The following is a 22,668-nucleotide window of genomic DNA, read 5'->3' on the forward strand; positions in this document are numbered from 1 at the left end:
TGGTTGTATATTATTCTTATTATAATATATTTTAAAATATAAAAATTATTTATTGTATGCACGCAAAAATAAAATACCACAATGGCTATAAAAATATATAAAAAAGAAAAGTCAATTCTCACTAACAATCGGTGAATTGATACACTGCTTCACCAAACTTTATAATAGCACTTTTACATATTTGTATCATCATACTTATTTATTTCAAACAGTCCACGTCATCTATTAACCCCCAATACACCTTCACATTTATCCTCCACTTTTACACGTATTAATCAATTGATCGGCTGCCAAATGTGGAGAATAAAACACAGACCAAACATTGATCTACTCGTGGAGGCAATTTTGAACATTGAAACATAATCCTTATTCATGTCCAACCAACTCAACAATGAGATCATATATTATTATACCTTATACCTACAAAACGAATAAACAACATTAAAGTACCTTTGTCTAATTTATCAATCACTTATTTATCCCATTGGTTGAAGTAATAAGCATAAGATGTACAGGGACGTATACATGCACTAAAACGTCAACCCCCTCAACGCCTCAGAATCATGATTCCCCTTTTGGCAAAGATACCATTCCTTTTCGTTTCTTCATTACTCGCTACATCATATATGAGCCAACTACTCGTACCAAATTCTTGCCAAACTCCAATTCACCGAAAGTAATATATACTACACAAAATCCATTGTAAACCACCCTTGAAATTTTAGTTTACTCGGCAGTGATCTCATCAGGCAAATGAAATGGAATGTGTATAGGCATACCGCTAATATCCATAAACATAATCATAAAAGCATAGTGAAAGTTGTACTACTTCAGAATCTAATCCATATTAACAGCAGAATCCTACAGAGAGCAAGCTTAAATTCATATTTGTTAGTTAGTACGACTGCAGAATTTTGTTGAAACAGCAGAAAATACACAAGACCTTTCAATAGCGTTCCAAGGAAGGGGGTCGCCCTCCCCTCCTAGGGCGGTCGTAGGGGCCAGGCCGTCCCCTATAGCTTCTTCCTTCATATCGAGCAGGCCCCAGTCCTGCACCACCTCCATACCTGTCACTGCTACCTCTGGGGCCTCCATCCCTATCATAAGCCCTGTCTTTGCCATATCCATTGTGAGGGTACCGGTCTGATGCCCCGTACCTATCTACAGGAAAACGGTCTCCAGGTGGTGGTGGATACCTGATTAGATGGATTTAGGGCAAAATTAGTAAGCAAACACTAGATACTCCTAAAATAGTCAAAGATTAAACCGAAATTCATGCCAGTACCAGTAAACCATAATCAATTGACATTTAGATTTAGATATTCCTTCAAACTAAAAGGAGAGGGAAGGAACAGCAAACAGAACAGAAGTATACTGAGTGATCTTGCTACTTCTCACAGGAAAAGGAGGATGTCCTACAAAGATTTCCATCTTAATATCCCTCAAAAGTGCTAGGTTAACATTAGGATACCTGTCGGTAACATATCGATCACGGCTCCCATATCGATCATCTCTGATTTCATATCGATCTCTATCACCATAACGACCCCTGTCGTATCGATCATCCTCATACCGATCACGATAATCTGCTGCATAGCGATCCCCACGGGCACCAGCTCCCCCATACCTTGAACGTGGAGGTGAGAATGGACGTGCACCTCGGCCACCACCTGCTGATGGACAATCTCGGGCCCAGTGTCCTGGTCGGCCGCATTTGAAGCAATCATCCTGCCCTGCTGACCTATCTCCTCCATAACCGCCCCTCCCACCTGATGAATAACTTCCATAGCCATGTCCTGGATCATCACCACCCATTTTCGGTTGGGCCTTGTTAACTGAGATGACTCGCTCTCCAAACTCTCGACCATGCATATCCCTGATAGCATCCTCCATTGCCCGTCGATCAGCAAAGGTCAAAAACCCAAATCCACGAGGACGGCCTGTATCTCTTTCCAGCATAACCTACAAGAAGACTAGATTTTGTTAATACCTACATAGTACAGACAGCAGAAAAAGGGTGAGCATAATGCATTGGACATGTGAATTTTAGAATTAATTAAAGAATACCACGAGCTATGAACTGTGTATCAACATGATTTAACACCACAAAACTGAGGCAGTGTAACTTATGAAAGAATCACTGTGGAGTGATATCAACATAATCAACTTGCAAAATCTTTTCTATGATGTTAGATGCAAATCAGTGCACCAAAGAAAACAAGATCAATTTAGTCAAAATCTTTCCTAGGATTTTAATGTAAATCAGTTCTGTAGTTTATATTAATAAATATGCATCCAATACATGTAAAATGAATAATGCACATAACGACTGGTTGTGTATACCTCATTGCATGAAATGAGCAATAAGAGGGGGAAAGATCCACTCACTTAATATCTACTAGTGCACTCAACAACATAACTTTTCATGTAAAAATGGATCATTCTACCAAGTTTTTAATCACTTCTTAAGTAAAAACCACTGAACAATCCATAATTTTTTTAGTCTGAAGTTCTAAGTTCCATTCAGTTCAATCTGCCCGAGTCTCATCACTTGAATTCTTACATTTCACTGGCTTTGTAAGTTCTACTGAGTTTACTATGTTTTTTTCCGCTTATCTAGTCTTACCATTAAATAAACAACACTAAATACTTTGTCAATTGGTCATTATACTTCACACCAGCATTCAACATGATTATGAAGCTGCATACCTGGAGTTTACTCTTTAAACATGTAAGTTAACGCAAACTGATGTTTTGTTAATTGAGCACCACACTGGACACATCCCCTGGATTTATTTGTTTTCAGCAAAATCTCATGCACAGACATAACTAATTATCTGAAAAATCATTTGTTACAAGTTACTGCCTTCTGGCACAGATGACCGGATTTCTAAATGCTAGACAAACATTAACCTGAATGTAATGCATATGCCATCAAATGAAACTACAGACAACTACAGATAGAACATCAAGGAATAAAAGTTCGATGAAACAATTAAACCACAAAATCTTCATTAACAACAAAGTATTTACTGAAACTAAGCTAACTATAAACATAAGGTTACCAAGAACCTCCAAAGCAATCATGTAAAGCCAAGCATGCAAATCAACAAAAGAATGGAAATTTATCCATTGTTTATAATTCGCCACATTAGTTCCACAGATGCCTAAAGCCATTAAAGATAAGTTGAGCAGAGTCCATATATATTTCATATAATACTATGTTTACAGTGCAAGGAGCTCTTACATGAGTAGAAAATCCACAGAATTGCAGATTCCATCATCTGACATTAGTTCTTACTCAGGCCTCAAACTCCGCAGACAAAGACCAGTAACAGAAAAATCATGCAACCAAACAAGGATTGAATCTTAATCAGACGACAATCTATCAGAAGGCCACTTAATATTGATTGTACCCTACTCAATACATCTTATCTTACGGCTGCATCATTGCATTTCAAGCAATTACATAACAGGACACCAAATCCACAGGCCACTAAAAAGCTTCACCTTGCAACCAAAGAAAGGGCTCAATGATTCATAGACATGTCCAAGAACCTTTGCATACAAAACTTCACCTTCAAAGCTCTTCCCAACAGCAATTAACTCATAGAATCCAGTCAGTGGCTTATCCACATATTTTGAAATTTGTGCCAGAATTTATTGCTTTATTTTGTTACTAACTCCAGTGTTTAATATGATATAGAAATAAAGTGCTGAATAGCAACTGAAAAGTGACCATTTTCTCTGACAATTCATTCCAATTATTAACAGCATGAGTACTATAGTCAGAAACAGGCTGGATGAGCAGAAAAGTTACTTAAACACACATTCTGTTGTCAATAGATAATCAGTGGAAAAACCCCACTAAAATAGAGATTCCAAACTCTGGTGTTCACTTTTGTGAAGGATTGCTCTTTCATACATATCTTGTATATCATCCTAAAGTCTCAAGAACTTGACCTGTCTGCTATAGAAGATCTCAAAGAAAGAATATTGGCTCTAGATCTCCTGAATACCAAAATCTTGAAGACACAGCAACCTAAGCACAAGCTTTCTACACCAAATATTTCCCTTTTTGCATCATACCGGCACTTTGCAAAGTAGTAACAACATGCTTAACAGAGAACGCCCATTGAGCATACACATTCAAAGTTATTCCGCAGGATGAAGCAGGGAAACTTCCAGAAGCTTCGTTCTTGTTGACCTCCTACAAAAGCTCTCCAAACCAAATGAAAGGCAACAGCCTACACACTGACCAATTCTGAGGATGTCTCTTCAGAAACAATTGCCTCAGCAAACTGAACCCTCACTTACTGAGCTGATCTTTATTCTAAACAGAAACTAATTCCCTTTAAACTGTAGTTTTAATGCATACATAAGGTAGATTACCCAGTTTAAATCAGACCTCAGCTCATAGCTGTGAAAGATAACTGAAGATAAGCAGCTAGAACAAAGCAAAAACCAGTAGAGGTATGCCATTCAATCACAAAATCTGCAAAAACCTTATCTATTCTGTATAAAGGGAAAAATACCCCCCAACCCCCGCCCACGATTCCTTAGAACGCTCTTCAGAAGAAATTGGGAATATGACCAGTATGTGAACCTTTTGAAAACTCATACAAAATATAAGCACGTGTTTCCTAAAAATAAAAAACAAAGCATAGGCCTCTTTTCTTCTCGTGGCTTCCACAAAAACAATCACCATCTCTAACTCTTGCAGCTTAAGTAACATTGTCAAACTCTGATGTGCCAGCCCAAAGTCTTCAGACAAGTTTCTAAATAAAGAACATCATTTTTTTGGAGACTGAGAATGAAGAAGCGCCTAACAGAGCAGTTAACACGGTCAACTTGATGCTAGAGAAAACATTTTTCCTCAAAGGGCAGATGACTAATATGAGAATCAAACGAGGTGATTTAACTTATCATCCACACAATCTGCAGAGAGTACAAGATGAGGTCAAAGCCACTGGACTTATGCAAGATTAAGAAAAATCTTCAAGATGCGTGCTATATCATGGAGTTCACCATGGAACCACCGCCCTTGTATCCTTAATCGAATCCATAAAAGTAAACACCAGAAAGTACTGGGACCCATGACAAACAGTCCATAGCTGCCACTTCTTAAGCGAAATCTAATGCTTATCACATTCACACTTCAGACTTCATCAGCCTAATCTACTGCTTTTTCTACAAGATAGTACAAACAACCTCATCAGAACAAAGCAGCAGCCACAATCAACAGTTCAACGAAATTCAGACTGTCACGAGTAAAACTGCTAAAGTCCCTTCTGCCGGACTCATTCTAAAAACAACTAGCTCGTGCTTTGGCATTCCTGGAAATCCCATGGTCCCAAAGTTCCTCAAGATCCCATAATAAAGCATTTGAAACGTCAGAAGCAACATAAAAGAAGAGGAACGATGTTAGAAGATTAGTAGTGACATGAGAGGAAAATACAACACAAAATAAAGAGAAAATAGAGGTATATTCTTAACCACTGCACAAGATAAGCCTAAACAGTACATATTAAATTCAAGAAAAAAGAACAACTTCCATAATCAACTTCTAACAAATTAAACCATCAAGAGCTCCTTCACAAATTATGTCAACCACATAATTTGATATGCAAATGACTCAATAACGTCTAAAGTGTCTTTTAGCTAAAAACTTCTAAAGACCTCTCTCCATATTATCGTTCTTCAACAAGGATTCTACATCCACACAAAATTTGGTACACAATTAAACATAATGACTATACAAGTGCTTATGGAAAGAGTTCGAAAATAAAATTCACCCGGGCCCTTCACGGTTGTCGAAAGAAATCAGCGCGGACAGTTTAAGAAAAAATTTGACAAGTGGAATCAATCCGAGATCATGCATACAACTCCCGCTATCTTCACCACACAAGTAAACAGAAACAGAAAGCCTAACCATGCTCGACGACACAGACACACACTCAACAAAAACATAGAGAATTTGATATCACACAACGGTAGGACGAAACAAAACCTGGCAGTCAATAATTTTTCCGAAACGGCTGAAAGCATTTTCGAGCTGCCGCTCAGTAACGTCATACGATAAACCTCCGACAAATATACGGTTGTCTTGATCCTTGTCCGCCATCTCAACGAAATTTATCTCTCAGGGAAGACCCTAAATTCAGCCAATGAAGAAAAATACATAAAAATCAAATTTAAAAGGAAAAGATAATGCGAATTAATCTGCAAACGCAGCCACATAAACAAAAGCGCCTTCGAGAGATTTAGGGTTACCAGTAATTGGGATCTACGAGGGTTTTGGAAAATGAAATTCTCGAAAAGTTAAAAGTGAAAAACAGAGAATATCTCTTGTGGTTTAGCTTTTTGTACAAAAACCCTAGACGGCGCCAGCATTAATCAGTTTTTCATTTTGATCCTCAAAGTTCGACATTTGTGGCAAAACCCACACAGATATATTTTTGCAAAGGGTACAATGCCCTCCCTTAAAGTTTATGTGTATCTATTATATAGAGATATATACATATTATGATAAATAATATTTTATCATCTGAATTATATCGATTTTTACCATCAAAACTTTCTTTTTTTATGTGTACTTATCATCTCAACATTGCGTGTCAATTTGTACTTTGCCATATATGACTGTTTTTTGTTGAAAAAATATTACATGTTGTGTATATATGGAAAATATCATATCATATAACTCTTAAATATTACATGTGCACTACATATGATGTTTTTTCAACAAAAAATTTGATTAAAAAATAGTTATAAATGGCAAAATGTAAAATTTTAAAAAATTGCGATGGTAAATTGACCCAAAAAAAAATTAAATACCAAATTGTAAAACAGTCATAGTTTAGACAACAAAATGTAACTAATCCTATATATTCACTTATTACTCCGCTTTTGATTTAAATTCTTCACTTGTTAAAAAAATTTAATTAGAAATTATTTGATGATGAATTAATGTTTAAAATACTGAAATATATTGTAAATATATAACTATTGAAGGCACGAGAAACAATTTTGTCCAATCAGGATAAGTGTTATATTTGTTAATTTAGAGGTAAATGTTATATCAAATATATAGTTGAGGGGCGAAGTGTATTTAACCCCTGTAATGGTTGAGTAGTAAGTCAATCGTGGATAAATATAAATTTTCACTCAACTTTCTCTATAATAACAACAAATTCGATGAATCTTGACGACGGGGATCTATTTATTCGACATAAACAAATATAAAGAATATTACATATAATTTTTCAAATCACATGAAATTTACGTGTATTTATACCAAATCTTAGAGAGGATAATGTAATCCTCCCAATAATTAGGTTGGGGTTTGTACACTTTAACCCTTCAACTATTTTCGAAGTTTCTTTTACTCCATAAAGTAACAAATATAATATATACCTTTCTAAATTAATTGTTTGAATAAAATTGCCCTTCGCGTCAATATTTTATGTTGTTTTCAATATATTTCGAGTATTTTTGCACTTAAATTAATGCTGAAATATTTCATAACTATGAGAAAATTATTTTTGAACCAACGATAGAAAAGTACTTGATAACTTAAAAATTCTGATTAAAATCAAAGTAATATAAATTTATTGTAATAAATATAAAATATATATGAAATTATAGCTTTCAGTTGAATTAAAAAAAATTAACAAATTCACTAGACAAAATTCTGCTTTTGGGGATATTACCAAATTATATTATATTTAATTTAGAAGATTTTTTGGTATTTGTTATACTGATTTATTACTTAAAAGTCTTTGAAATTTGAATTGTATAAATTAGTAATATTTTTTATTATAATCAAAATATATTTTTTAAATTGAAGAACAATTGAGTTGGATTTAGGATGCAAAATATTTAATTAACAACTAAGTATGACACTTGTTAGTTTCGGAAAGTGAATGAAAAATGTGATATAGTTGATGGGCCGGTAAAGTGTACTTAGCCCTTCAGTTTATATTTTGATTTATTCATTAACATTAAATTGATATATGAATGTTATAAATACTTATCTAGTGTAGCCAATTCACTTTGTAATTTTTTTATAAAGAGAAAAATATACGACTTTTATTAGATACTTATATACGTATTTGAGTTTGTTTAGAATTATAAAAGTGTGTTTATACTCGATTATGTATATACTATCAGCAAAAATACTTATTATTCTCGTATATTTATGATAATAGGGTTACTTGATTTGTTATAGGGTAAATTATATCAACATTCTTTGAAATTATACCTAATAATAGAAAATTTTTTGTAAAATTATAAGTACACCCCTTCAAAAGGTGTCGTTATAGCGTATTTCATGAGATGTTTATATAAAATTTCGTCAGAAAAACAGTAAAAATACAAATATTGGAATTCCATAACTTTCAATAAGTATTTCTTGAATCATGAGAAGTTGGATAATAGAGTAATTTGACTTCATTTCACTCCTCTCCATCATAGGTAAAATACGGCTAATAATTTGATTTTCGTGTATGATATTATCAAGCATCTAGTTGAATACCATAATCGATCATGCACACGTATATATAAAACTCACGTGTTGTATATTGAAAAAAGTATTTTATACACAGAACGTATTTATGTATATGGAAATACAACATAAAATATGAATTTGAATTAGAGAACTCACTCAGATGAAAGAGGAGGTTCAGGCAATTCCAATGGCCAAGATTTTCCTTTGAATTGCATTATATGTACAGTGTATATATATTTGCCAACTTGAATTGGTGAGTCAATGACTTTATAACATTAAGAAATTAATAGACAAGAAAGGATATGGAACTTAATTTACAGAATTGTACAAGAGTTGGATGGCTTGGTTGAAATTAACCTGTGATTTGCTGCACTATTCGGGCAGAAACGGCAGCCTGACGACGCTAGTAGCTCCACCGCCGCCAGCCACCGACGACTTGGGGCTTATGTACTTGACAAAACTTGAACTGGTCTTTGAAGTTCTCTTGTTTAACTTCTGAGGAAGGATTTGCAGTCTGGGGTTCGAATCAGTACCCGAGTTCTCAACAGCTAACTGGTAACTCTTCACCAGCTCGAGTTGTCGAGCAACAATCTCAGAGCGCCTTGGAAGAAGTTCAACAGGCTCACCACCAGGTATTACAATGTACTCGATTGCAAGTCGAACCTCCTATAGTAGAGAACAGAAAATGTCAAGATCAGTCGATCAGAAACTGCAGCAGTACCGTAGTCATTGCAGGGTCTTTGGCATATTGCATGCATGGCAAAGCTCAATGACTCTGAAACGGTTAATTAATTAAAACTGATCAAGACCACAACGACCCATGCATACGTAATATATGTGAGGTTTCTTGATTATGAACCTTCTGCCCCTTCGGCAATCCCTTCTTTTCCTTCCTCTCCAAACCAACACAGTCTAAAGGAGATGTCAATCTATGATATTTGTTAATGACCCCGACCTAGCCATGATCTTCAACTTCATGAGGTGGGGATTGCTTAGTTAGAAATAAAGGAGGCCCACGGGCCACCAAGAAAATTCACCTTACTTCTACGATGTAAATAACTCATCAAATTAATATCGACGACTTGCCACAACAGTGTGTGCTCCGTCTCCTAGCTAGATGTGCCAGTTTAATATTTCACCTTCGTAAAGAGCTCGAATCCAATTTTCTAATTCTGGTCAGTTCTATACCCCACTGATGCCTTCCTTTTTCTGTGTCCTCTTGATGCATGTTTAAATCTGTCTTTAACCTAAATTAATTTGCTTCTACTGGGGAAAGAAAGGTCTTTAACCTAAATTAATTTGCTTCTACTGGGGAAAGAAAGAAAGCAGTAATATTACGTAGTTCTTAAATGTAGTATAGGTTCCTCTATGCTTCTTCCCTCTTACAGGTACAACACAAACAATGGTAGATAATTAAACTCCCAGTGTCATCTAGCAATGGTCTTTCCTAGGTGTGATAACACTATCAACCCTGATTACGCCAAGGATTATCAGTTCCACATTATCGTTCAAGACTCACTCTATATATAATGTTAGGAACAAAATAAAAGAGGAAAAAAGTTATGCACCTCCAAGGCATCAATTTCCTCTAATGATGGTTTTCTGATTGGCTCGTCATCTTCGATCTCAATATCAGAAGAATTTCTATTTGATTGCTTTTGTACAGAGCTAAATGAATCCATCCCAAGAATCATGCGGACTGCCTTTACCATTTGAGCCATTGTCGTGGACTGCATTGTTTAACCAAAGAAAAGGTGATTGAATTATCATCTATTAATTTCAAAGGAATCATTTCCATTGGCCAAAGGAACAACTATGACGAACCTTGATAACAAATACAGGCAACTGATGAAATTTTGCCACCCCACGGATCCAAGGATTCTGTTTCATTTCGTAACTAGATGCCAGAATGGCATCCGCAGAACCAATATCATCAGTTGCATCTATTTTCTCCTCAAGGCCCATTACAGCTGCTACTTGTAACAAATCAGCTTCTTGGATCTGAAATACAGCCAAATAAATCAATTTGATCAGTGTCGAATCAACTACAGTGCTGGGATCACATACTGATTTCAGTTTAATAAGTACTGTTTGCAATGTGTATCATATCATTTCTCTTGATACAATAGATTATTTTGGATACACGAAAAAAACCCTTCTAATGTCAGAAATGTCTTTTCTCTTTGCTTTTTAACCTTTGGAGTAAACTTGAGGCACAAACTACTCGAAAAATATAATTTGAGTGGAAGTCTAAGTAGTACCTTGTAAGTATAAACATATAATGGGTAGCTCTTTTTGCTCACAGATACACTAGAGCTCACTGTCTTGGACTTAGGATAGTAATACTCCTCTTCGTTGTCAGACACTACTTTAGTCTCTTCGTTTTTACCAATCGTTGCCTTAGCTTCTAAAGCATGGTCTTCTTGAGTAGGTTGAGCTGATCTTGCTAAATAATTAACCTCCGAATCTTTTCTGCAGACTGCAAACACCTGTGATTTCCCTGGTATCACCTTATCATCTCCAATATGGTCTTCTTCAGTAGATTGACTTGATTTAGATGCATTACTAGATTCAGCATCCAGATGTCGGACTTCAAACAATGGAGATTTTCCTGGCATATATGGTGCATGCAGTCAAGCACTGTTGCAAGAGATGATCCATAAAATTCATGAAAGTTTGCAAATCCCAGATACCTGCCAGTATAGCATCCACTGTTGCATCTAGTCTATGATGAACCCGACATTCGGTTTTCGATATCATCTCAACCGCACAAGTAAATGAAGGAGGTCCTTTCCTTTCAAGAATAGTTTTCTGCACTTTCCTCTTTCGTGCTTCCTCATCACCCAGAGTAACACTCTGTTTCTCAAGTAAGTAAAAGTTTCCAATCAAAGTTTTGAACAGAAGAAGATTAATGCAGACTCAGATATAGAATTGAGGAATTTGTAGTACAAAGTTAGGATTTCTGAATATATTTGGTCAGTACTACCCTCAGCAAACCCTATGTTGTGAGCATGTTCATGTGTGGAGCTTCAAATATACATATGCTCTAACTTTTGGCATTATAAAGTTTATTTTTTGTTTTCTCCAAGAGGAGTAAAAAATAGAGGAATTTGGAGTAAACAAATCGAGTTTTTCTTTGTTTATTTGCTCAGCAAGACCTTTAGCACACCCCATGCCGGGGCATTTTGATGTGTGGAGCTTGAAAAATGCATTCCTAGTTTTTATGCTAGTTGACCGAATAAAATAGCCCATGAAATGCTACATAGACTAAGAATAGACATGGAAAATGCGTATAATTAAGCAAGAGGATCCATCTGCACCTCTATTCCACCAACAAGGGTCTGCAAAGAGGGATTTTTAATGATGCTCTCTATAGTAATTCCATGAGCAGTTGCAACAAGCTGAACTCCTCTTTGTGCGATTGTACTGGCAGCTAATGCTTCCAGTTCTGTTCCAATTTCGTCAATTATAATGGTCTGGGGCATGTGATTTTCAACTGCTTCAATCATTACCTGCGCAGGAAACAGAGTCAATATTCAGAGTCGAGTAGGAAATTATACAAACTGCATAAGCAGAAGCACTAGTCTTAGTTCTCACATTATGCTGCAAGTGAACATTTGGGACTTGCATCCTTCTAGCACGACCTATGCCAGAATGAGGCACATCTCCATCACCGCCAATTTCATTTGACGTATCAACAATAACTACACGTTTCTTCTGGTCATCAGCCAGGATTCTGGCAATTTCTCTGCAAAAATAAGGTCGCATAATTATCATTGCCTGAACGAAACATGACACATTAAACCAACCGAATATCGTTCAACTCATTAATATCAAAATTTACTACATATATCTTACCAAAAATCCATAAATAGCCAGTACCTATTCGAAAAAAGATATAAACAATGCTTCATCTATGCTATGACAAGATTAAAGAAATCATTTCAGATACTTAAAGCCACTGTTTCGGCAGGCTCAGAAAATTCAGAGTTTCTACATGATTAACATGTGTATACCTGATTAAGGTTGTTTTGCCAACTCCAGGAGGCCCTATGACCAAGATGGAGCCTCCACCTTCAACTAGGTCCCGTATGATTTCAGCACTCCCTGATACAGCTCGACCTACCCGGCAAGTAAGGCCTATAATTTGCATTTTCCGATTTCTTATGGCACTAATACGATGTAGAGAGTGATCAATTCCAGACCGGTTGTCATCGGAGAACTCACCAACCTAAACACCATAAATTAACTTTACACTGCTATTCTACAAGCCATCTCTATACAAATAACGGCTACAACATGCTCTAACGTGTATGTGTGCACTATTATAAACACATGTACATAGGAGTTTCACATAGCATTACGATGTTGAAAAAAATTAAAGTATCTATGGGATATCAGTATAAACATTTGGTAGTTATCCAACAAGTATTTGTTTGTAAAATCATGCATCTTTTTTTCCTTTTAATTTTGAATTTGTTTCAGCTGATTTCATTGCAGCATAACACTCATCACATTATCAAGATTTACTGAAGTAACCTTTGAGATAGCATGACGGAGATCATCAGGTTTCACCGGCTCTTCCGAGATCACCCAATCACCAGACGGAAAGCGAGCAAGGGGGTTCCTCCCCAAGTCCATAACCACTTCAACCAGCTCCCCAATCTCCTCATGCCTCAGCAACTCATGCCTCATCCTCAAAGGCACTATTTCAAGAAACAAGTCCATGTCCGAGACCACCTCATCACCTCGACCACCAGAGCTCGACGTGGAAGCCGTGTTTGAAGCAACCGAAAGAAACCCATTTCCCTTCGTGGACCACTCCCTCGGCCGTCGAATCTCCGGGGACCTCACCTCCGGCGCCGGCGCCCTGGACGATGAGATCTTCCCCCGTCTTCCTCTTGTTCGACGAATCGACGCAGAGAGGGAAGGAGCCGCCCCTCTACATTTCTGCAGGTAAGCAAAGGTTGAGTTGGGAATCTGCTGAGCTGAGTGCCAAGAACTGTGCAGATCAATCAACACGAAATGGGAATTCAGAGCTCTCATTCTCTCCAACTCAAAATAAAAATTCCGAAAATCCTCTCTATGAAAGAAGCACAAACCAAAATCTTGATTGGTTCCTGAGAGATAAAAAAATGAGATTTTGCTGGTGTGAGAGAGGGAAGATTCCCTGGGATCTCCTATGGGATTGGAGGAGGAGAGGGGTCCATTGAAGAAGAAGCAAACTGTTTAACGAACTCAGAAGGTTGTCCACATGAAACATCACCACGTGGGGCGCTGCTTCGAACCACACATTTTGGTTGCGTTGGCGACTTGCTCTGTTTTGTTTGAATTCTATGGAAAGTTCAATGTCAGATATCTCCCACACTTCAAGGCTAAAAATATACCCAAGTTTTATTTTTGTGTTTTTGGTTTTTTTAATTTTCTTTAATTATAAAAGATTGTACATATATATTGTGTGCCGATCAAAATTTCTATAACTGATCAATTAATAAAATATACACACGCATTTTATCTACTGGTCAAGGTATAAGTCGGAACAACTGACCAAATCATAACTAATATTCCCATAGTTGATAATAATTAGGAAAAAGAATAACACAAATGTTTAACTCCCATCAAACAATTTGGCAAAAATTTAATTTAACATCATAATTAAATATCAAAATATTCGATCTTAATCACTAAATCATGACAACTGATAATTTTATTCAAATTTTAGGTTGTTACGTCTACAAAGTTTTCCTCCAAATTTGGGTTCAATGAAACAAGAAAATTGTAGGTAAGAAGATTTTTGGGACTTATTTCAATTTGAAACACACTTAGACTTGTCAAATCTTACATATCTATAGCACATGTTTTTCTTTTCGGTTCATGGAACTTTTCAACAGGTACTTTTGGAATTTTTACTCAAGTTAGAATTAGGTAAATCAAATTAATTATATAATAAGTATTAATATAATATTTGCGTCGATTCTTTTCAGACTATATATATAATAAAATAATAAGTGTAATATATTTATTTTTATTTTAAATGTAATTTTGATTGAACCTAAAACTAAATTTTCAATAAAGAGAATATGAATTTCAAGACTTGTGGAAACCAGTTACATGATGTTACTATTCTTTATTTGGATTCTATTTACGTCGTAAGAATGAAATATGCTTCCCAAATGGATTATATATTTTTAGAATCCTCCACTAGAAAATTGTACAGGTCAGAAAATCGACGGAATCTTACCGAAATAATTACAGTAATGTCATTTTAATACTTGAGGTTGTAAGAAATATTAGCATAGCAAAAGTTGTGCCTACGGTATGAAGATCGAATCTTTATAGATTTTTCTAAACATAGGACTTATTGTCAGGATGAGTTTTTTTTTTTAATCATAGTTAGGATGAGTTCAGAACTACCCGAACAAAAAGGTAAGAATTCTGACCTATGCACAGTTGAAAATAGGTTGGATGATAGGTCTTGATACGACCTTTAAGAGATTCTTAGGGGTGTTTAAAATTCAATTAACCAACCGAAAATAGATCGAATTGAATTCTTAATTTGAAATTCTGTTCGGTATTTTTTTTTTTTTTAAAGAACAATCAGTACAACTCGAATGATACGGTTGTTTTTATTCGATTAACCATACCGATCAAATAACCAAATTGTTAAAAATATATGTATATTTTTGTACTTTAATTTTATAAAATATAGATATAATATTATAAATATATTATGAATTATGTATAACTTTACTGTTTACTTTATCATATTATATATAAATTATACTATAAAAATTCTATCATTTTATGATTTTTATGGCATTTTTTAAATATAAAGTTCGATTATTTGATTTTTAACCGAATAAAAAAAAATTTGATTATAACCAAACTAAATAGTTAATTCAGTTCGATATTCGACATGCCATTTCGATGTACTGAATTTTTGGTTAACCAAAAAATCGAATTCAATTGATCGAATTGAATAGGCCTAGTTCGGGTGCTGGTGGAGGAGGGAAAGGGGCCGCGAGTAGACGAGAAGGGGAAGGGGTGCAGTCCAGGCACTGGTGGGGGAGGGAGAGGGGAGCGGGATGCATGTAATTACGCCAAATTTTAGGAATGCTCGTTGTAATTTATCCTAAAATAAATAGAGAGGCTGCAATCTAGTTGCAAGATTTTCATTGCCATATATCACTTTTCCTGGTAAAGCTGTTGTGTCTGAGAAGCATTGCTAAATATACATACATATAAAACTCTCTGAGCACAGCTCTTTCTCACATGTAATAAACTTGCTCAGTTAGACAGAACTGCTTTACATAATTTACATTAACTGGCAGAAAACATCTGTACAGTAAAGGGTTGAGAAAATGCTAAGTCATTCCCAACCCATCAGCTTCTTCCTCACACATTCTTTAATCTCATCTCTTGTTGCAGACAAACAGTCACATTCATCTATCAAGATCCTGTACACTTCCCATTCTCGATCGTGGATTCTATGTCTACCTATCTCCACCTGACAAAACATTTTACACCAAACTGTTCAATCCTCGTGAACAAAGCATCAAACAGTCGATAAAGGAGAACGCCTTATGAACTTACTGAAAAGATGCTGATGTTTAAAACCTTGAGAGCGAGAGTGATGTCATAGAAGACGAGGGGCCGGCCCCTCCCGGACAACTCGACAGGGTTAACTACCAGCAGCTCGGTGTCGGGGCCTCTGCTAACAACATCTACTCTGAGAGGGTGGATGAGCTCCATTCTTAGCCGAGAGCACAGAGCGTTTTTCTTGTGTGTGTCGGTTATCTTTTTCCCGTCAGTTTGCATTATGAATAAGTCCAGCTCGCAGTTCCCTTTTGTGTTTGCGAAGAAGCGACCATAAGAGATCTGGTAATGGAGTTCAGTTTGTTAAAAATGCAGTACAGAATGTGAAACGAGTAGAGAGTTGCCGTTGTAAAACTTACACGCCGAGTACTAAGCAGGTTCATAACTACTGATTATACCCCTCCATCGTTGAAACTATCAAGTCTCCTTGTTAAGTTTACAATGATCACATGCCACCTCAGTTTGTTTAAACTGGCGGTAATGTTGGCAAATTTGACGAGATGTTGATGTTTCGGCAATTATTCTTGTCTAGTTCTAGAAAGAAGGTAACTGTAACTTTTTTATTTTTTTTAATGGTGGATGCTTAGAGGGGAGGTGTCTTTGTAATTTTAAACAGAGAGGAGAAAAGTCGGTAATTACACTAATTCTCGGGGATGGCGGTTTTTAATTTAACAATTAGAACGCAAGAACTGAATTATAAAATATATACCTGGATGTTGTAATCTTTCAAGGTTCTCATTATGTCATAGATAAGGCCCTTGTGATCCTGGCAAAAGATCTGGACGAGCGTGTGAGAAGGGCTGAGGGCATTATCGACGACGATAGAAACAGAATCAGAGGCGAGCACTCCGCTTGACAGTTCCCCAGAAAGTGGCAGACTGAAAATGTCTTCCGAGACGGAAGACGGAAGAAACGACTGTAAGCACGAAGCGACTTCGGGAGCAGCCACCTCAATATCACAACTCATCATGGTGTCTCCTAACACAACTTTTAGACTTTTAATCGTTTCCTCCCGTCTCTTACTCGTTTGAAGAAGTTCCCTACATTACAAGTAATCGAGAAATTATTTTACTTTTTATGTTTCTTGAAGAACATTAACAATAGAAGAAGTTCTTCAGAAAAGAAAGAGAAGGCAAATTCAAAGAGCATAGCATCGGAAGATGATATAAACACAAACCTCGTATCCGTGATAAAAAAGAGGTCCATCACTCGTCCGTCAGGTGCCGTGTAGATTTTCACTCTTTTTATTGTTAGCTCGAGCTCGTAAAGAACCTCAGTGACATCTACCGAAGATGAGAAAATAGATTTTAGAAATAAATAAATATCCGGGCTATTTTTGCAAATTCTTGATTTTCCCAATTCCTAGGAGATTGGGTCGAAAATTCAAGTTTCTCTTCAATTTCACCCTTGATCAATCAGAACAACAGGGAATAAATCCACGTAATATGACAATAACAAGTTGACTTCATTATAAATAATATCAAATTTCCACCATCTTACTTCATCAATCTTGACTCAAAATGGCCATCACTAGACGATAATAACTATGCCAAAACGCAGGGCGGCTACAAAATATCCTCGTCAATCAGCATATAATAACGTTCCCCAAACTCCAGCAATCATACACAATTTTGAAGTCAAATTTACATAGAGAATACCGATGGAGGGGGATCATGTGTCAACACTTGAGAGAAACCATTACGATAAAGCATGACTAGGATTGAAACGGTACCGTGTAAAAGCCCTTTTCGGTCATAAGAACACCAAAACTTGAGCAGGAAAATTTGTGGAGGCCTTGGCTGCTGAAACTCTGGAATAAAGTAGAAAATCCCCGATGCTGATGGAGTACATTTAGGGCACACCTCAAGAAGCCTCTTCCTCAACAAGTTCCACCTGGTTGTTGGCTTCCCGACGACCCAGAAAACCAAGTAACACCATTTACCATCGGTCGAAACATCTGCTCCATCCAAAGAATAGTATTCAATTGGTCAAAAGAATAAACCGTATCTTCTGCTATTCATTGAAATGAAACTCAGCCAACCTCTAACATCAACTACATATACAAAAAAATCTAAACGAATTCCGAAAATCGTCTCCACCCTAAGGCTTTGTTTGGTTTCATTCTTTAAAAAAATCACAAATACTTGCCTAAATTCTTGCAAGAATCATACAATTCAGTGTATTTTATCTTATCTTATTCATGAACATATTAGCAGTTCGCAAAACACACTACTTATCTAAATCTTTCTCTCTGTCTTCCATACACAAAGAAAAACACTTTAAAAGTTCAAATCACTGTAATCTGAAATAATTCCTTGAGCATGCAAGATGTGCTAATATTTTGAACTGTGAACTACAAAAGTTTCAAACCAAGATCCTCAGATGTAGAGCAATCCAACAGGAACCCTAAATCCCCCATACAAATTCCTTCCCACAAAAATCTTGGGAACAAGAATCAAGAAACAGCAAAGAAAGAACAACCTTAAACAAAAGCACCCAGATCAGAATTCTCATCCCCAAACATGTCTAAGAACATAAAACAATGGAAAAGCAAAGGGTAATAGAGATACCTCCTCTGACAATGCTAAGTCCAAAAAGCAATATAATTCTACACAGATCACATCCAAGCCCAGTTTTATCTGGACAGTTCACAGTGATCACAGTATGTTCACCTGCCCTCTCAGCTTCTTTAATCAAAACTGCATCTTCATAGATAATTCCCATTTCATCTCTCTTTTCCCTCAATCACACAACACAGTAAAAGAGCAATCTTTTTCTTTTTCCTCCTCCTCTCTTGGGGTTTCTGCTTTGTGGGTTCTTGAAATGGAAAGTAAAGATGCTATTTTTCACTATCTTTTATTTTTCTTGAATTTGGAGCAAAGCAGAAAGACACTGTGAACACACACACACACACACACCATAAGGGGAGAAAAGGGCAGCAGACTGTTGAATTGTTAATATTGTTCTACGTTTCTCTCTCATGTGTGTGCTGATTTTCAAAGTTTGGAATTGGATAGAGAGAGAAGGGGAGAGAGAGGAAGACTTGGATTCAAGATTCCCACAAAAAGGGGGATCAGAAACGGCCATTTTTTAATTTTTCTTTCTTCTCTTGTCTGTATTTCACTTTCTTTCTTATGTTTTCTATGTCCTTTTTCTTTAATTTTCTTTAATTCCTAGTATTTGGTAGGAAGTAGGTATCGTTGTCTTAAATTTGCCTTTTGATCAAAGCTTCTTCCTTCAAGAAAAGCAACAAATGACCACTCCCCCAAGAAATTTAATTCCAACCCAAAACAAAATATCAAATAAAAGACCATGTGCCATCAAATCCATATACGAAATTCATTTAGGAAGCTCATTTACTATGGGAAAATAAAATAACATGAAATCATATTAAATTCTTTCCCTTTTTTTCATTTTTTCGTGTGTATCCAAATAACAACTCGATCTGAAAATTACTCGTACAAATCTTAAGGAACATGACTGCCAAGAATAACTTAGAATGATAGCTTCATGATAATTATATGTAAATCTTTTATGATTTGTAAATTGTATTTAGTATTTTTTATATTTGCTTATGTCTAATAAACAGATCTATTTGCAAGTCAAAATTTCTTGAATTTATCGAAATTAACAAAAAAATGTTTAGAAATTGATATTTAACCTCGATTTACTTATTACAGATCAAACAATTTTTTTCTATCTAAACTATCCTTATAATGGTGAAAATATACATCCTCACATTCATTAACATATGAAGATATATAAGAATAATTTAACCATAAAAAAAATTATTTGACTGCAATAAATCAGTAATAAGTCAATCTGGTAAATATGAATTTTTATCTCATTTTTTTATTAATATAATCAAATTCAATAAACATTGACCAACAAATAAATTTATTTGTTATATAAAAGTAAATTTAAGAGTATTAAACAACAGAAGATATATATATCATTACTCCAAATTTTAAAAAAGAGAATGTAATTATCCGTAAAGTATATAATAATAACCCTTATGCTAGACCACATCATTTGTGGGGCTACTCTATATTTAATCAATTCCCAATAAAAAGGGTGGGGGGGGGGGGGGGGGTTCAAGAGGGATAATTAATTAGATATCAATTGACCACATAACAAATGACTTCATACAGTGATGTAATTGTGAGTTCTCACTCAAAGATATGTTTGGATTCTTGAAAATGACTTCAAGACTTTTCATAGGAGGCCATTTAGGTAAATATTTTATTTTTATTCTTATAATTATATGGGTGTTTTATTTATTTTTTTCATTTTTTATTGTAAAAGTAAATTTAATTCGACAAATTTAGTTCTGCAATTAGATATATAAATTGAATTTAATTCTAAATTTTTTTGGGCTGACAAATTTAATCTTGAACTAGATTGGCGATTCACGGTTCTTGAATTAGAATGGAAAAATACATTTTTTATTCATGCATGATTTAAATTTATGAGATGTGAATTAAAATAATTTAACACATAATTTATCATTCATAAAAGAAGAACAATCCCTAAATCCCCAATTTATCATCTTTCTCTCAAGCTTTGGATCTTCATCCCAATCCAACCAAAGGCCTAACTCATCTTCCCTATTTCATAAGTTGAACCCTAATTTATCTTACTCAATGATTCAGACTACTAATTGATTCTCAAGCTTTCCATTCCCCACCCCCAAATTAAGCCATTCAATATTATTCCACTAAACAAAAAATGAGGAAATAACACTTTTTGTCATGTAATTTAGGGTATTTTTATTTTTGGTCACGTTCATTTAATAGTTATATGGCCTTTTTTCGTCAAATATCTAACAAAAAATGGGTTATGAGACCAAAAGTACTAATTATTGAAAGTTGAGGACCCTAAAAGTAAAAATCACGTAACCAATGAAATTAAAAATGAAAAAGTCCTAAATTTCGGGACGAAAAATATTATTTTCCCATAAAGAGGTTGAGACACCCTAACAATTTTGTTATTAAAAATAATTACAGTAAATTATATTTACACCCCTAAGGTTAGATCAAATTACACAAACAACTCCTATTTTTTGTAAAATTATAGCAACACCCCAGGATGGGTATTAGTGTAATATTTTTTAGGGGGGTGTTTGTGTAAGTTTTATTTTTAAAAGTTGTAATTATAGCTATAACTTCGGGGAGTGTTGTTGTAATTTTGCAAAAGATAGGGAATATTTGTGTATTTTGATCTAACCTCAGAGAATATCAATGTAATTTATTGTAGCTAGATGTAATTTCCCAAATTATCAAAAGTTTATTTATAATTACACTAAATTTCAAAGAAAAAATTTATAATTATCCCAAATAACTAACATCAGTTCTTGTATTACCATTATCTTGGAATTGAATTAAAACTTACTTATTGTAAATCAAATAATTTTTTTCAAATCACACTACCCTTATTCCATTGAAAATATACGTCCTCCCATATATTAAAGCGTGAAGACATATGAAGGTAATTTGATCATGAAAAGAAATTATAAAGGAGCGGAGTATAATTATCCCTTAATAATATTGTGGAGATGTTGTTTTATGGTAAGGTGCATGTGATTTCTAAGTCAAGTCCTAATTTTGAACATAACAAAAATTAATAATTAATATTGGGAAAAGTTGCATCCCCATATTAAACAACATTGTGTCGGTTGGGTGCATGACAATTGGCAAATGCACAAAGTTGACAAACATTATTAAATTCAGAAGGGCTCAAAATTTTAGAATGAGTTCATCAAACCCCCCACCCAAATTCTATATAGCTCTAAATTCATAAATACTTCCTATTACTTGAAAAATTATGATACATTTTTAGAGAATTATGTAAATTTTTATTACTGAATATGAGATATAATTATAATTATAATTATAATTTGAATTAAAATATTATAATTTTATAAAAAATATAAAGTATTTTTTATATTTTGAAAAAAAATATAATTTTGACTCTGATCATCGTTAAGAATAAATAAAATATATTATTGTTCCGTAAACTACTATCATATGCTTAACAAGAAGGAAATTCTCAAAGTAAATTTACTAACAAAAATTATGCAAAGTTTTCTTTTTAAAAAAAAAATATATATTGATATCCCCTAATATTGGATTCAATTACACAAATACCTCATTTTATTCGCAAAATTACAAGTCTCTAGAGAGTATATCTGTAATTTTAGAAAATATAAAATATTTGACCGTGAATGTATCTAGGGTTAAAAAATGGGAAAGACATTATTTGACATTGGTTTGGGCGTTGGAAGCAATGTGGTGGATGTAATACGACGATATGTTCTAAGGCAGGATAAGGAAATAAGAAATATTTGAATGTAGGGACAACCTATAAAAATGTAAAATTATAATTTATCTTAAAAAAGTATTAAAATTATATTTACATCCTCCAGAATTTAATATTTACACCTGATCACTTTTTATGAAAAGTTGAAAGAAAAATGTTGACATTAACAAAAAGTTACATAAAATTTTAATTTTACCCTGTATTTAATGTTCTCATGTAATAATTTTGTACTGATAAGGGCAAAA

At 34.7% G+C, this 22,668-nt stretch overlaps 3 protein-coding genes across 4 annotated transcripts; all 3 read right to left on the reverse strand.

Annotated features, from left to right (window-relative positions):
• Positions 1 to 748: 748 nt before the first annotated feature.
• Positions 749 to 6,432, reverse strand: LOC105166575 (glycine-rich RNA-binding protein RZ1C). 2 transcript variants are annotated; one of them, XM_011085973.3, is made up of 4 exons: positions 6,274 to 6,432; positions 6,011 to 6,154; positions 1,472 to 1,962; positions 749 to 1,196 (listed from the first exon to the last, which is right to left on the reverse strand). In XM_011085973.3, the coding sequence occupies exons 2-4, from the start codon at positions 6,122 to 6,124 to the stop codon at positions 947 to 949; spliced, it is 855 nt and encodes a 284-aa protein (XP_011084275.1). In that variant the 5' UTR covers positions 6,125 to 6,154; positions 6,274 to 6,432; the 3' UTR covers positions 749 to 946. The 2 variants fall into 2 exon arrangements, with proteins under 2 accessions (XP_011084275.1, XP_011084276.1); XM_011085974.3 differs by lacking the exon at positions 6,274 to 6,432 and having other exon boundaries at positions 3,248 to 6,149.
• A 2,250-nt stretch (positions 6,433 to 8,682) lies between these two features.
• SPD1 (P-loop containing nucleoside triphosphate hydrolases superfamily protein) lies at positions 8,683 to 13,817 on the reverse strand. The gene is made up of 9 exons (XM_011085975.3): positions 13,049 to 13,817; positions 12,526 to 12,740; positions 12,107 to 12,257; positions 11,830 to 12,021; positions 11,203 to 11,365; positions 10,771 to 11,120; positions 10,334 to 10,510; positions 10,078 to 10,239; positions 8,683 to 9,175 (listed from the first exon to the last, which is right to left on the reverse strand). The coding sequence occupies exons 1-9, from the start codon at positions 13,553 to 13,555 to the stop codon at positions 8,882 to 8,884; spliced, it is 2,211 nt and encodes a 736-aa protein (XP_011084277.2). The 5' UTR covers positions 13,556 to 13,817; the 3' UTR covers positions 8,683 to 8,881.
• A 1,850-nt stretch (positions 13,818 to 15,667) lies between these two features.
• Positions 15,668 to 19,199, reverse strand: LOC105166577 (ACT domain-containing protein ACR10). The gene is made up of 6 exons (XM_011085976.3): positions 18,676 to 19,199; positions 17,838 to 18,062; positions 17,283 to 17,388; positions 16,815 to 17,145; positions 16,103 to 16,387; positions 15,668 to 16,016 (listed from the first exon to the last, which is right to left on the reverse strand). The coding sequence occupies exons 1-6, from the start codon at positions 18,827 to 18,829 to the stop codon at positions 15,879 to 15,881; spliced, it is 1,239 nt and encodes a 412-aa protein (XP_011084278.1). The 5' UTR covers positions 18,830 to 19,199; the 3' UTR covers positions 15,668 to 15,878.
• Between the last annotated feature and the right edge of the window lie 3,469 nt (positions 19,200 to 22,668).

The sequence above is a fragment of the Sesamum indicum genome, linkage group LG7, assembly GCF_026168435.1.
Source record: "Sesamum indicum cultivar Baizhima isolate 11 linkage group LG7, ASM2616843v1, whole genome shotgun sequence".
In the NCBI taxonomy this organism is placed as follows: Eukaryota; Viridiplantae; Streptophyta; class Magnoliopsida; order Lamiales; family Pedaliaceae; genus Sesamum; species Sesamum indicum.

Excerpts from the sequence above, each read along its gene's own strand:
- SPD1 (XM_011085975.3), bottom strand. The coding sequence starts at position 13,555 with ATGAGAGCTCTGAATTCCCATTTCGTGTTGATTGATCTGCACAGTTCT. Across the intron at positions 11,121-11,202 it reads AGTGGATGCTATACTGGCAG|GAAAATCTCCATTGTTTGAA; the intron begins GTATCTGGGATT and ends CATATATGCCAG. Across the intron at positions 10,240-10,333 it reads TGCCTGTATTTGTTATCAAG|TCCACGACAATGGCTCAAAT; the intron begins GTTCGTCATAGT and ends TAAACAATGCAG.
- LOC105166577 (XM_011085976.3), bottom strand. The coding sequence starts at position 18,829 with ATGGGAATTATCTATGAAGATGCAGTTTTGATTAAAGAAGCTGAGAGG. Across the intron at positions 17,389-17,837 it reads CCGAAAAGGGCTTTTACACG|ATGTCACTGAGGTTCTTTAC; the intron begins GTACCGTTTCAA and ends CATCTTCGGTAG. Across the intron at positions 16,388-16,814 it reads TGAAAGATTACAACATCCAG|ATCTCTTATGGTCGCTTCTT; the intron begins GTATATATTTTA and ends CTCCATTACCAG.
- LOC105166575 (XM_011085973.3), bottom strand. The coding sequence starts at position 6,124 with ATGGCGGACAAGGATCAAGACAACCGTATATTTGTCGGAGGTTTATCG. Across the intron at positions 1,963-6,010 it reads GAAAAATTATTGACTGCCAG|GTTATGCTGGAAAGAGATAC; the intron begins GTTTTGTTTCGT and ends GTCTTCTTGTAG. Across the intron at positions 1,197-1,471 it reads GATCGATATGTTACCGACAG|GTATCCACCACCACCTGGAG; the intron begins GTATCCTAATGT and ends CCATCTAATCAG.